Source organism: Muntiacus reevesi, chromosome 3, assembly GCF_963930625.1.
Source record: "Muntiacus reevesi chromosome 3, mMunRee1.1, whole genome shotgun sequence".
Lineage (NCBI taxonomy): Eukaryota > Metazoa > Chordata > Mammalia > Artiodactyla > Cervidae > Muntiacus > Muntiacus reevesi.
Genome location: NC_089251.1, coordinates 116,369,921 through 116,383,702, shown reverse-complemented (window position 1 = coordinate 116,383,702; position 13,782 = coordinate 116,369,921). Strand labels below are relative to the sequence as shown.

Below are 13,782 nucleotides of genomic sequence, written 5' to 3'. Positions count from 1 at the left end.
TTCGCGCCAACACCGGCCAATCGGAGTGCGCCGAGCGGCAAGGTGGGCGGGGAAGTAGCGTTCGCAACCTATCCAGACGCGTAGAGTCTCTAGCCGCGGGGCCGAGGCGCGCGCTCCGCCCCTGCCCCCACACGGCCCCGAGCCGACTTCCTTCGCTTGCGCGCGCGCGGGTTGGTGAGAGTGAGCCGCCCGAGGTCACGTGAGAGGTTTAGGCCGCAAGCTCCTGGGGGGCAGCCATTTTCTTGAAGTGTTCAGCTAGCCCTTCAAAGTAGGGCTTTGAAAGAGAAATCTAGGATGTTTTCGGGTCTAGTTGTCCACTCTAGAGATAAACTGGAAAGAAAGGCCTTTATTATACCTCGAGATATCTAATTCAAGTGTTGTCCTATTCCTAGGTCCTCCAATATATTTGTTCCTTTACTTCTCAGGACTATTGATGAAGCACGTCCAGAAAATGGGTCCTTGGACTTTTAAAGAACTCCAAGCGGTGAGACCTAGAACGGAAGTCTCCAGAGATTAAGGTTTAGGGGATTAAGTCCTCGAGGATGGCGTCCTAGCCCTTTAAGGGTGTCTGTCTAGGGGCGGAGTCTTGGGCGGATGTTGGAGGTCCGGGCTGAAGTCTGGCTGATGAAGGGCGGAAGTTGAGTTTGGGTCCAAACCCGCAATCATGGCGCAGGAAGGGGAAGATGTAAGAGATTACAATTTGACTGAGGAGCAGAAGGCGATCAAGGCCAAGTATCCTCCAGTCAGTCGGAAGTACGAGTGTGAGTAGGTGGCTCACTTCTCTCCTTGCGGGAGGGCTCTGGCTTCCTCTTCCACTTTGCCTCATAGGGTGGCTCAGGCATTCCCATTTCGCCCTGTGTGAATGCTCTTCTGAACTAATCCCGGGAAAGCTGAAATGCTGAAGAATAAAGACACCTGGTCTGAGAATCAGGAAACCTGGGCTCCCACATATACAGTATCTTGAACTCTTCTTGTATATGCCTAATCACATTTATCTTATGGAAATTTTTGTTGTTTAGTCGCTAAGTCCTGTCAAATTCTGCTACCTCAGGGACTGCTGCTCGCCAGCCCCCTTTCCCCCCATCTCCTGGAATTTGTTCAAATTTATGTCCATTCAGTCGGCGATGCTATGGAACAATCTTATCCTTTGCCGCCCCCGATTTCCTTTTGCCTTCAATTTTCCCATCATCAGTGAAAGTCGCTCAGTCGTGTCGGACTGATTATGACCCCATGGATTATACAGTCCATGAAGTTCTCCTGGCCAGGATACTGGAGTGGGTAGCCTTTCACTTCTCCAGGAAATCTTCCGAACCCAGGGATGGACCCCAGGTCTCCCTCAATGCAGGCGGATTCTTTACCAGCTGAGCCAGCAGGAAGCATCAGGGTTTTTTCCAGTGAGTTGGCTGTTTGCATCAAGTGGCCAAAGTATTGGAGCTTCAGCTTCAACTATAGCCCTTCCAGTGGATATTCAGAGTTAATGTCGTTTAGAATTGACTGGTTTGATCTCCTTGCAGGCCAAGGGACTCCCAAGACCTTCTCTGGCACCACAATTCAAAAGCATCAATTCACCCGCGCTCAGCCTTTATGGTCCAGCGTTCACATCCGTCCCTGTGTGTGCATAGTCGCTCAGTCGTGTCGACTCTTTGCAACCCCATGGACTGTAGCCCATCATGCTCCTCTGTCCATGGGGATTCTCCAGGCAAGAATTCTGGAGTGGGTTGCCATGCCCTCTTCCAGGGGATCTTCCCAACCCAGATTGAACCCAGGTCTGCCACATTGCAGGCGGGTTCTTTATTATCTGAGCCACCAGGAAAGCCCCACATCCGTACAAGACTGCTGGAAAAACTGTAGCTTTGTCTACACAGACCTTTGAGGGAGTTTTACTGGTGTATTCATTGTGAAGATAGCTGTGTTTTCAAGTGTTTCATGTAACCACCCCCATCCCCACCTATCTCCAACAGTCCTGTAGTTAGAATGTGGCTAGGGTGGAGGACTCAGGAAGTTATAAGTAGAGGATTACTAACTTGATGTCTTACTTGTATCGTGTGTTAGTAAAAGGGCCTGGTTTTGTCATTTGTAGCTTAGTGACTTTAGGCAAATCACATAACCTCTTTTTGCATTCTGTTCCTTCCTGTGAGGGCTAAATGAGATAATAATAAATGTGAAAATATAGTGCAGACTCTAGTTAGTCTATATAAATGTTAAATTGTTAGCCCTAAAGGTGGTTGTGGTTTGGGGAGCACAAATCTGGCTCTTATTTCCCCCCTAATGTTCTTTCATTTATTTCACATTGTTCTCTGTATGCTGCTGTTTAGTTGCTAAGTTGTCTCCAACTCTTTGTGACCCCATGGACTACAGCCCACCAGGCTCCTCTGTCCATGGGTTTCCCAAGGAAAAATACTGGAGTGGGTTGACATTTCCTTCTCCGGGGGATCTTCCCAGCCCGGGTATCAAACCCATGTCTCCTGCTTGGCAGGCAGATTCTTTTATCACTGAGCCACCTGGGAAGGTCCTCTGTATAGAGTACAACTATTTATCATAGCATACTAGGCTCTGTACTTTCTAGACCCTGCATGTCTCCCTAGCTCATTTTTCTCTTCAATCAATTCAATCACTCAGTCAGTTCCACCAGGCTTCACTGGTGTCTGAGGTTATTGATATTTCTCCCGGCAATCTTGAGTCCACCTTGTGCTTCATCCAGCCTAGCATTTCACATGATGTACTCTGCATATAAGTTAAATAAGCAGGGTGACAGTATATAGCCTTGAAGTACTCCTCTCCCAGTTTTGAACCAGTCCATTGTTCCATGTCCGGTTCTAACCATTGCTTCTTGACCTGCATACAGATTTCTCAGGAGGCAGGTAAGGTGGTCTGGTATTCCCTTCATTTTTCTCTTAGTTTTTAAAAAATTACCTATGATTCAAAATTCAAAAAGTATGACAGGTATGCAGTGAAAAGTCAGCTCTGATTCCAGACCCCTTAGTCTTGCTTTCTAGATCAGCCAGTCATAACATTTTCATATGTGTACATGCAAAGATGTACTTTAATTTATTCAGTTTCTAGTTGGTGGACATTTATATTTGTACTTGTTTGCTATTAGAAATAATGCAGCAGTGAATACACCCGTACATCCATTGTTTGGCACATGTGCAAGTGTATCTGTAGAATAAATTTCCAGAAGTTACATTACTTTGGTAAAGGATATCTGCATTTTTTTCAGTATTTTAAAAAATTGGAGTATAGTTGATGTACTGTGTGTGCTTTGCTCAGTTGCTGAATCATGTCCACCTCTGCAACACCATGGAATGTAACCCTCTAGGCTCCTCTGTTCATGGGATTCTCCAGGCAAGAATCCTGGAGTGGATTACCATTTCCTCCTCCAGGGGACCTTCCCGACCCAGGGATTAAACCCGAATCTCTTGGGTCTCCTGCACTGGCAGATGGATTCTTTACCAGTGTGCCATGTGAAAAGCCCCTAGGTATTTACAGTGTTGGTTCATTTCTGCTGTACAGTCAAATGATTTGGTTATACATATATATACATTCTTTCTGTAGCTGCATTTTAAACTTCAGTAATTATTGCGAACTCTCTGTCGTTGAAGTTTCCCCAATTTATACTCACTAGCATTGTATGTGTGCCTCTGTCGTCACACCCTGTGATTTCATTCACCATAGTTTACTTTTGTTTGTTTTAGAGTTTTGTATAAGTGGAATCACACAGTACACATTCTTTTATATCGATGGCGTCTTCACTGAGTATCACTGATAAATGTTAGACATTAAAGTGGTGAGTGGACTTTATTCAGTAATTATGGACAGCAGGGGAAAGGACTGAGATCTCCTTGGGTTTGTGCAGAGGAGATTGGACTTTTTAAAAGAAGAAGGAGAGATGGGGAGAGCAGGGGTTCGGCAGAGACTAGAAATGAAAAATTACAAAAACGTGGTCAGTGTAAATGTCGTTGGAGCAGCAGTGTTTGCTAGCTGGCAGTTATCAAGTTAGAATTCTCTCCCACAGAGCCTGGGAGTTCTTCCTGATGATTACATTTCAGAGGAATGGGAAAGATACTTCTGAGTTGCAAGAGATAAATATTCACAGTCGTAAGCCCTTTTTAGTGAATGCTCTGAGAAAGGGAGGTCAAGGACCTATTGTCAGGGGTTGTCTGGGAACAAGCAATAAATTCTCCTACAGTGTAGAGCTTTCTCAGGCAGGCATTGTAACAGTGGGGCCATGATGATCCCGGGTGCACAGGCTTAAGCTGCTAGAAGCCACGATAAAGTTGGTCATGTGTCTCAGTGCAGGGGGTTTGGATGGAGATATGTGTGTGAGACTTCTGCAGTTTTCACTTGATGTTTTTGAGACTATTGTTAGTGCACATATCACTAGTTCATGCTTCTTTATTGCTGAGCAGTGTGGCATAGTATTCCTCACAACACATTCTCTTCACAAACATTGGGTTTTTAATTTGGGGGAGTAAAATTGCTGTGAACATTCTGCTATGGCCTTTTGTGGCCACATGCTTTCCTTTAACTTGTCTGTCATCTCTGCTGGTCATTGAGCCCATTAGTGTCTAAAATGTACTGAGGCCTCAGTAATATTTTGAGTAAATCAGAGGTGAGCTTAAACCCTGAGTGTCACCAGAAGAAGATGTGTTATGATGTAAAGGGCACTAAACTGGGAGTCAGAAAATCTCAGTTCTAGTCCCAACTCTAATCAGCAGTGTAGTCCTAAACAAGTTATACAATCTCTCAGGATTTCAAGTTTCTTCTTGTACTTGAAGGATTTCTGTTACATGATCTCTCATTCTAGCTTGAATATTCTGTGATCCTAAGTAGGAAGAATTGATGGAAGTCAGGGTTAAGAGTGAAGAATAGACTCTGAAATATTAAAATAACAGATCCAATGGTAACTTACTACAGTCACAGTTGTTACTTCCTGGTGTTGCTGTGGGACTATCAGGAAAAAGCTTGTAATACATATTGTGGAGTTTACTTTTCAAAACTTTTATTGACCAAGGCTATCATGAGGATTCCTTCAAATGCAAGAAATTAACAAATATAAAACTTGACTCTTGTTAAAAATAACAAGAGTTTTTTATCTGGGGTTTGGCTAGCTGTTCACGAAAAGGTGAGACTGGGAAATCTGGAATTTTATATCTTTAATGACTTAGTTTCTAGAATTTTGGTCATTCATGAACAGAGGAGCCTGGCAGGCTACAGTTTATGGGGTTGCAAAGAGTCAGACATGACTGAGCACTGACACACACAAGTAGATATTAGGAAAGATATTGATTTGTTTTGTTGGGGAATGTAACTAACAGCAGGAAATGGCATTTGTTTACTGAAAACCTATGATGTATTAGTGGAGTAGGAAATGGCAACCCACTCCAGTATTCTTGCCTGGAAAATTCCATGGACAGAGGAGCCTGGTGGGCTACAGTCCATGGGATTGCAAAGAGTCGAACATGACTGGGCACAAGCATATACACATGCTGTAGTAGACACTTTTTGGATCACCTCGAAGACCATGGCCTTGCTACCTTCCAAAAACTATCATTCCGTTATTTATTTATTTTTTAGTTTTTTTGGCCTTGCTGCAGGTCATGTGGGATCTTAGTTCCTCAACCAGAGATTGAACCTATGTGTGGAGGCCAAATAACTACTGGACTGCCAGGGAATTCTCATCATTCATTTAAATATAAATCTTGATTTTAAAAGAAATAACCCTTTATCATAAATATGCTGTTATATAACTATTCTGTTACTTAATATTAGTTCATTTATTTAATATTAATAGAATATAGCTGTAAATGCTTAGAAATTTTAAAAAGTAACCCATAACAATGACAACTTTTGTGTAAATGGTTAGTAAAAGGTGGATGGTCAACCCGCATTTTCTTGTTCTTCAAGAATGATGTTCTTAATAATAATCTAGAGTCATTTTCTTGTGATTTGCAAGTCAAGTCTAGTTACTTATTAGTGTTTTTTCCTCTCTCCCTCAGATTTGGATCATACAGCTGATGTCCAGTGAGTAGAGCTGGAGTTTATGCCTTTGAAATCATGTGCTTAACACAGGAAGACTGATCTTTTAATCTTGCAGTCCCTAGTTTTAATTTTTCCCCTCTGTTTTGGTTTCTTTAGAACATGAAAATGATGGTTCGAAAGCACCTGGTTTCAGTGTCATTAAATTGATTGAGACCTTTGCTTTTGCATTTACAGTGTTGATTTTACTTTGACTTTGCTGTCGAGTTTTCTGTCTTGCAGTGAATCCTATTACACAAGGCACGAATGCATTTCTTTAGGTTACATGCTTGGGGAGACACTCTGGAGGAAGCTTTTGAACAATGTGCAATGGCCATGTTTGGTTACATGACAGATACTGGGACTGTGGAGCCCCTGCAAACAATAGAAGTAGAAACCCAAGGTAATCAGTTTGTTCACAAGGAAGAAATTGTTATACAGGTATTCAGATGCTATATAATTTCAGTATACACTTACAGGAGGTACAACAAAGTTGATTATGAGCTTGTTCTTTCAACGAGCCGAAGAAATTTATTGCACTGTAAAATTCAAACAAGTTTTGAGAGATGAGAATTATTAAACACCGTTCTTTATGCTTCTTTCTGACCCTGTGTAGGCGATGACTTACAGTCTCTTCTGTTTCACTTTTTGGATGAGTGGCTTTATAAATTCAGTGCTGATGAATTCTTCATACCCCGGGTAAGCAAGTTTTTCTTTTTTACTAAGAAAATGCATTTTGAGTTCATATTTTAGAATAAAACTAGTGATTTAAAACAGAACATTCTATTTAAAATAGAATATATGATGGAAAATGAAACCATTCAGATATGTAAGATGATGACGTGCAGAAATTATGGTGACCATAGGCTCTTCTTGGTTAACCTGAGTTTGCCTATGTATGTGCATCTTGTATTTAGATCTCATACACTTGTCACTCACTGTATCTTGAGTCAGAAGAATGCACATACTCTCTTCTCTGTCAGCATGTTTTATGTCTCTCAAGTTTGAACTTTTTAAATGTTCGTCCATAAGTTCCTTTTATCCCATTTGATATTTAGCAGGTCTACTATGTTGTTATTATTTAGTCATTCAGTGGTGTCTGACTTTTCTCTCAAAAAAGTAGCCCACCATGCTCTTCTGTCCGTGGGATTTCCCAGGCAAGAATACTGGAGTGGGTTGCCATTTCCTTTTCCAGGGGATCTTCCTGACCCAGGGATCAAACTTGTGTCTCTTGCAATGTAGGCTATTCTTTACCCCTGAGCCATTGGCACTTTTAGGGACTTCCCTGGTGGTCCACTGGTTAGGACTCTGTACTTTCACTGCTGATGGCCCCCTAGCTGGGGAACTGAGATTCTGCAAGCTGTGCAGTACAGCCAGAAAAAAAGTAAAATGGTGCTTTTGGTTTCCTTAATGTGAAAAAGGAAAAGCTAAATGGAGGTTGCTTTTTGCCATCAACCTCCAGAAGGGAACACCTCTCCAACCTCATTGTTTCTAACACACCTGGCCGTCTTTGCTCCATAATTCCTCCATTCACTCCCTTACCAGCTCCACTACATATATTCTTCTAACTGGGTCGTTTGTCCTACAGAGTTCAAGAGCCTATAATATCACCTCTAAATATATAAAGCTGAAAAACCCCCAGAGTGATTGAAATCCTAGGTCATCCTCCACTATGTATCTTACAGAAAAATTCTTGTGACTTATACTTTAAATTGTACATTTTCAAGAATACCTCCCTTGAATAGGTAAGAAAAAACCATATTTTCTTGAAATACATAGCTTGTTGTTAACATTTTAATTTTCTTTGCTTCAGAGAAGTTGTATGCTGTTATCTTGGAAAAGTGATAACCTTGATATGTTTTAGTAGATGGTCTGTTATGAACTTCTATTAAAATTAAAAGAAAACTGTTTTCTTCTTTAGGAAGTCAAAGTACTTAATATCGACCAAAGAAATTTCAAAATACGGTCAATTGGGTAAGTTTTGAAAACCTTTTAAGATACAGGTCATGTAAAATGTTAAGTTACAGTCTTCAGTGTACTCAGAGAGCAGGAAGACAAATAGAAACATTAAATCAGGAGACCAGTTGCATCCCAGTAGGGCTTTGCAGGTTAAGCTTGGTGAACCACCTAGGAGCAAGGGTTCACCTCAGCTTTGTTTTTTCTTTTTTTTTTTTTTCACCTCAGCTTTGGAGGACCAGAAACTTGTCAGAACACAGGTGATTTGGATTGGTAAACAGAATTCCCAATTTGTTGATTTTTAACACACAAAAAATCTATCATTGATGGATGGCGCAGATATTTGTGTACAATCTAGCTTGGTGATGAGAAATGCTGATGTAGCCTTTGTTATAGATCCTCACACCTAGACTCCATTCAAACCATTTCCTTTTATTAACAAGTTACACTTTTCCTTCCCGAATTTGCAAACGCTTGATTAGGGCACTTTGATTGGATTTGGTGTTTTCCAAGTTTCTTCAGTCATCTAGTGATATCTTTTAGGTTACTTTTACATAAAACTTATCTTTTCCATTTTATGTTGAACTTTTTACATTTGTTTTGTAAAGTGAGATCTTTTATTATCTCCACCTCCCTTTTTTTTAATGAATAAGAAAACAGAGTTGTCCAAGGGTAATTAGCTAATAAATAGTTGAACAGAGTTTTAAAACTTTGCTCTTTCTGGTACTGCTACTGCTTTTACTACTGTGATCTTCAGCCACTTTAGTGTTGAAGGGAGAGAGGATACTCATCTCAAGTTCTAGGAGAGTACCCTTCTAGGGCTTTCCAGGTACACACCATGGCCATTTTTTGAAAAGTCATAAAATACAATTAAGTTCAGATCATATTACGGAATCTTGTATTTTGCCTTTATGGTGCTCAGACCTGCTTTCTCCAATGAAGATATTATTTAATTAGTTCTATAGCCCTGAGTACAGTGAAAATTTTGAACTTGCTCCTCTATTAGAAGCCAGTATTCATTAAACAATGTTATTGAGAATCTACCTGTGTATACTGTACTATGACATTATCAACCTTGTTGAAAAGGATATTGTACAAGTTCAGTAGCTATATCTGCCGACCATCAAACTGAAATTTATAGCTCCTTTCTCCCTTCATTCCTTTAGGCTTTCTAGTATCTTATGTGTGCGTGCTCAGTTGTGTCCAATTCTTTGTGATCTGATGGTATGAAGCCTGCCAGGCTCCTTTGTCCATGGAATTTTCCGTGTAAAATTACTGGGATGGGTTGCCATTTTGTCCTCCGGGGATCTTCCTGACCCAGGGATCAAACCCACATCTCCTGCATCACCTGCATTGGCAGGTGGTTTCTTTAACACTGAGCCACCTGGGAAGCCCATATCTTAACCACATTTATAAGGCTTATCTTAAAATGTAGAAAGAGAGAATAAATGTTAAATCCTGGAAATCTTAATCATGCTTTACTTTTTCTTAAGGTGGGGAGAAGAATTCTCATTGTCCAAGCACCCTCAGGTATGTTTTTAAATCCAGCCATTAAAAATATTTTATTTGACCTTACCATAAAAAAATCAGTATACGTTACAGGTAACTTACTAGTTCTCATAAGTTGGTATAAACTCCTAAATTTTTCCCAGACTAATATGACCTGTCTGGACATGTTATGTTAAAACCCTGCAATTTCTGATTTGGAAGATTAGGAGTCTGCCTTGGGCTGTAGGATCAGGTTTATTGCAGAGTATTTTGGGGCCTAAGAGTCCCTTTCCCTTTTCAAGCTTTCATATCTTTCCCAGTAATGAAGGTGTTGGATTGGATGTTCTCTAAACATCCAATGTTTTGGATACTAGAAAGCCTAAGAGAAAGGTGTTCTCTTTTGTGCTTCTCCAGATTCAGTATTTGCCAATGTATTTGGCTTCACTGTGTACTCGTTCAATCTGTTTGAACAGGGGTAGGCAGTATTTTTCCTAATGTTTTGTGCTTTGTGGACTGATAACAAGAGAAGAGCAACTATTCTACTCATTTGTAGTGCGAAACAGCCATGACAACACCTAAATGAATGAATGTGAATGTGTTCCAGTAAAGTGTTTTTGTTCACTCCCCTCCCCCGACTACTATTTAATTATTTATTTTCTGGCCACTATTTAGAAATGTAAAAGTCATTCTTAGTTTGTGGGGCTGTACAAAAATAGGCGGTAGGCCAATTTGAATTTAATTTGTAGTTTGCTGACCCCTGTGTTTAGGTCAAGGAGTCTTAAATCATTGGAGTTGACTGAGAAATCATGTAGTAGCTTCCAGTAGCTGTAGTAATGAAGCTTTGTGAAGGAGCCTTGGGGCAGAGAAGCTTAAGAAGAATAGAAACCAGTAGAGGTGGAGCATGTAGATTGAAAACAAGTTATTTTTATAATATAAATTACAGCAGCATTTTCTTTTGAATATATTATGTTTGAGATGCCTATTAGATATCTACATGGAGATATTGGATAACAGTAGGCATTTGTCTGTAGGATGGCTGCCATTCAGAGAAGGGAATAGGCTGAGTTCCCAGGGCCCAGGCTAGACAGTACAGAAGAGGAAGCTTTAAGAAGGAGCCCTGACCCAAACAATAGAAAAGCTTTGTGTTCTTGGATTCAGCCCGTTTGGTAAATGTAAAGGCTGATGCCCAGGGGTCAGACAGCTTCTAGTCAAGGTGCAAACAAGCCAGGACTATCGTATGCTCCATCTCCTAAGTCTGGGTAAGTGCTTTTTCTTCTGTGCACATTTGTGTCTCATTTTTACTGGTTCAGTGGATAATACTATACTCATTTGATAAATGATTGTTTCATATGAGTTTTTCAGAATAACATTAAAAGTTTGCCTTTCTGCCAATTATTACTAGAGTTAATGGTTCTAATTTCAATGTTTTTTTTTTTTTCTTTAACCCCAACTTTAGGGAACTGAAGTCAAAGCAATAACGTACTCAGCAATGCAGGTCTATAATGAAGAGAAGCCAGAAGTTTTTGTGATCATTGACATTTAAGATACAAAAAAAAAAAAAAGAGAGAGAGAGATTCCTATGAAGAACTGTTTTTTTCTCTTCCTTTTAGCAAGATACCATGATATAAACTCTGCATGGAGAATTTACATATGGAGTTTTGCAGAACAAAAATTTTTTTGACTTAAAGTGTGACTTTCAGAAATGAAAAATCAAGGTATAGCCTTGGTCTTTGTTACCCAAATAATCAAACTTTAAATAATTCTTTAAGTGGCAAGTATGGCTCCTCCTTCATTAATTCCCCTTTGTAGCAGCAGGTGCCTTACACCTTTCCAGCGGAATGCAAATCCTCCCGCCTGGTCCCAAGAGCGATCACTGATGTGAGAGCAGCCCGAGAAACACTGAAGCCCCAGTACTCTTACTGAATGCACCTTGGAAAAAATGTAATTTGAGAAATCCTAGAGCCAATATTTTGCTTTTCTTCCAATGTGGTTAACACATATATTTTCTATATGTACATTAAAAGAGGTTGTGTTTTGGATTGCTGTGGGACAGAGCCCAATCCTGTACTCTAGTTGGTTTTCTTAGATGAAATAATTATATTTGAACAATTGGAAGGCTTTTCTAGAAACAGTCCTGATTTACTTTCACTTTTTTTTTTTAGCACTGATATATTGACACTTTTTCCCATAAGATAAAACATGATGCATATACAAATGGGCCCTTCTTTCTAACATACAATTTTATATTAAAGCCAATATATTTATACCATTAGAGAAAAGGAGAATTTTTTAAAGTTTCTTTGGTTTTTAAAAATTACCTAAGCTCTTCATTTCTAAGACGGCAAGAGGCCAGGAAAACAACTTTAAAATGATCTGAACTTTTCGAAGTAGATAACTTTGAAAAAAATCAAACTGCTTTCATTTGACTTGCAACATTATTCCATTCTCTGTTCATGGATTGAGGTATTCTTCCTTGCAAAGTTGCTATTTATTCACATGTTAGTGAGAAAAGATTACCACTGGGTGGTGACAAATATTACAATGTGCTGAACTTGATCTAAAAAGCTTGTCTGTAAGCTTTCTAAGTGTTCTGTCTGAGCACCACCTTATTTTTCCCCAGGGATTTAGCACAAAGACAAGGGCAAGAGCCTATGGTTTGGATAGTTAGCTCTTCAAGGATCACCAGGGTAGCACTCCTTCACCTTTCTTAGTCTCAGGCACATTTTGTATGTTTATTGATTGATTGACCTCCCCAAGCGGCTTTCGGGATCTTAGTTCATTCTAGCTCAAGTCACTTCCACGCTGCCTCCCTAACTACTCAGGGTTCAGGGGTCTCTGAACTTAAGCTTCTCTACTTAGCTTTAAAGGTTTGGGCTTCCCAGTTGGCTCAGTGGTTAAAAAAAAAGTCGCCTGTCAGTGCAGGTGAAGCAGGAAATTTGGGTTTGATCCCTGGGTCGGGAAGATCCCCTGGAGAAGGAAATGGCAACCCACTCCAATATTCTTGCCTGGGAAATCCCAGAGGAGTCTGACGGGCTACAGTCCATGAGGTCACAAAAGAGTCAGACACAGCTTAGTGACTAAACAACAGCAACAAAGATTTGCAGGCTTATTCAGTTTTACTTGTTTAATGTTCACTAGTCAGATAACACATAATACATGTTACTATTCGGTGGTCAGTGGCCTAAGTCTCTTAGAGCGCTATCACTTGAGCAGAGACTGCACATCGGCTGCTTGAGCACATCTATAAGAACACTGGAGCTGCCGGTCACGAGCTTCAGTTCCTAGCCTTTGTTCTGCTTGACCGTGAGCCTATTTCCTCATCTGTGTGTGAAAGGTGTGCTTTAGTGATTCCTCAGTTTCTTTCCAATTTTAAATGTCTGTGATCTAGTAATATATTTTAAACAACTGAGCTGAGGAAGAGAAGATACCTGTTATTGGAAGAGTCGTTTAGCCTAAAAGGTCCAAATCACACCATCTGGGTCTGCTACTAGTCAGACAGGCACTGTCATGGGTACAGTGGTGTGTAACATGACGGCAGCGACTTCAGGAAAGTGACAGTAGTGATGTGATGACTTTTTCTCACTGATGCTTTGGCTAAGTGGTTACATGTCCCTACAGCCACTCTTGTCAGTTCTCTTTCCACCTTGCTATTACCATGTGGGCTCTGACAAAGAATGTTCAAGAAGAAAGGGTGGGAAAATAGTTTATACCCTCCTGGAAGTTGGGGAAGTGCCCCATGTAGACTAGAATTCTGCCCATTTCTGAAGTCTGAGCTTAAAAAGGTTTGGGAAATTCCAGATTGAGACTGAGAATTGAGTTTCTTCATCTAAAAAACCAGGAAACTGAAAAAGATACTCTCTGAAAGCTTACAGAATAAACTTATTCAGAATTTAGTGACTGTAGTAATTGATCAGTTATAATATTTCCCATATAACACCCTCTGTATTTTGTTTTGTTACCTGTGAAATGAACAAGTACTTAATGTTGAATTCTGGACATGCAAGAAAGTCCTCTTAGGGCCAACATATTTATTTTGTCATAAACACATATTTAGGTCTTCTCTGTACAAAACATTTTTCCAGATGCTTTTAGTATGTTACCATTTGTTACCAATTCTATGCGTAGTACAATTGCCCTACACTTTACAAATAAAGAGATTAATGACACCTAAAACCCCCTAGCTAGTAGAGGCAGACTGGGGACTTCAGAAACTATTCATTGTCATTATACAATATCTTTTAATATATAACAGGTCATATGTTCTATGCTTATGATCCAGGTGGTAGCCCTGTGAGGTTAGTACAATAACTATTTCTCACT

At 40.2% G+C, this 13,782-nt stretch overlaps 1 protein-coding gene across 4 annotated transcripts; it reads left to right on the top strand.

The window, feature by feature from the left end:
• Positions 1-222: 222 nt before the first annotated feature.
• On the top strand, positions 223-13,431 carry ZBTB8OS (zinc finger and BTB domain containing 8 opposite strand). 4 transcript variants are annotated; one of them, XM_065930312.1, is made up of 8 exons: positions 632-761; positions 6,000-6,024; positions 6,300-6,421; positions 6,635-6,717; positions 7,940-7,992; positions 8,203-8,247; positions 9,468-9,504; positions 10,919-13,406. In XM_065930312.1, exons 1-8 carry the CDS (start codon positions 665-667, stop codon positions 11,003-11,005), a joined length of 549 nt encoding a protein of 182 aa, XP_065786384.1. In that variant the 5' UTR covers positions 632-664; the 3' UTR covers positions 11,006-13,406. The 4 variants fall into 4 exon arrangements, with proteins under 4 accessions (XP_065786382.1, XP_065786383.1, XP_065786384.1 ...); XM_065930310.1 differs by lacking the exon at positions 6,000-6,024 and having other exon boundaries at positions 223-765; positions 10,919-13,431; XM_065930311.1 differs by lacking the exon at positions 8,203-8,247 and having other exon boundaries at positions 240-761; positions 10,919-13,402.
• The last annotated feature ends 351 nt before the right edge of the window (positions 13,432-13,782 follow it).

Coding starts and splice junctions, on each gene's coding strand:
- ZBTB8OS (XM_065930312.1), top strand. CDS start 665: ATGGCGCAGGAAGGGGAAGATGTAAGAGATTACAATTTGACTGAGGAG. Junction 6,025..6,299: donor GATCATACAGCTGATGTCCA/GTGAGTAGAGCT, acceptor GCATTTCTTTAG/GTTACATGCTTGGGGAGACA. Junction 6,422..6,634: donor AATAGAAGTAGAAACCCAAG/GTAATCAGTTTG, acceptor GACCCTGTGTAG/GCGATGACTTACAGTCTCTT.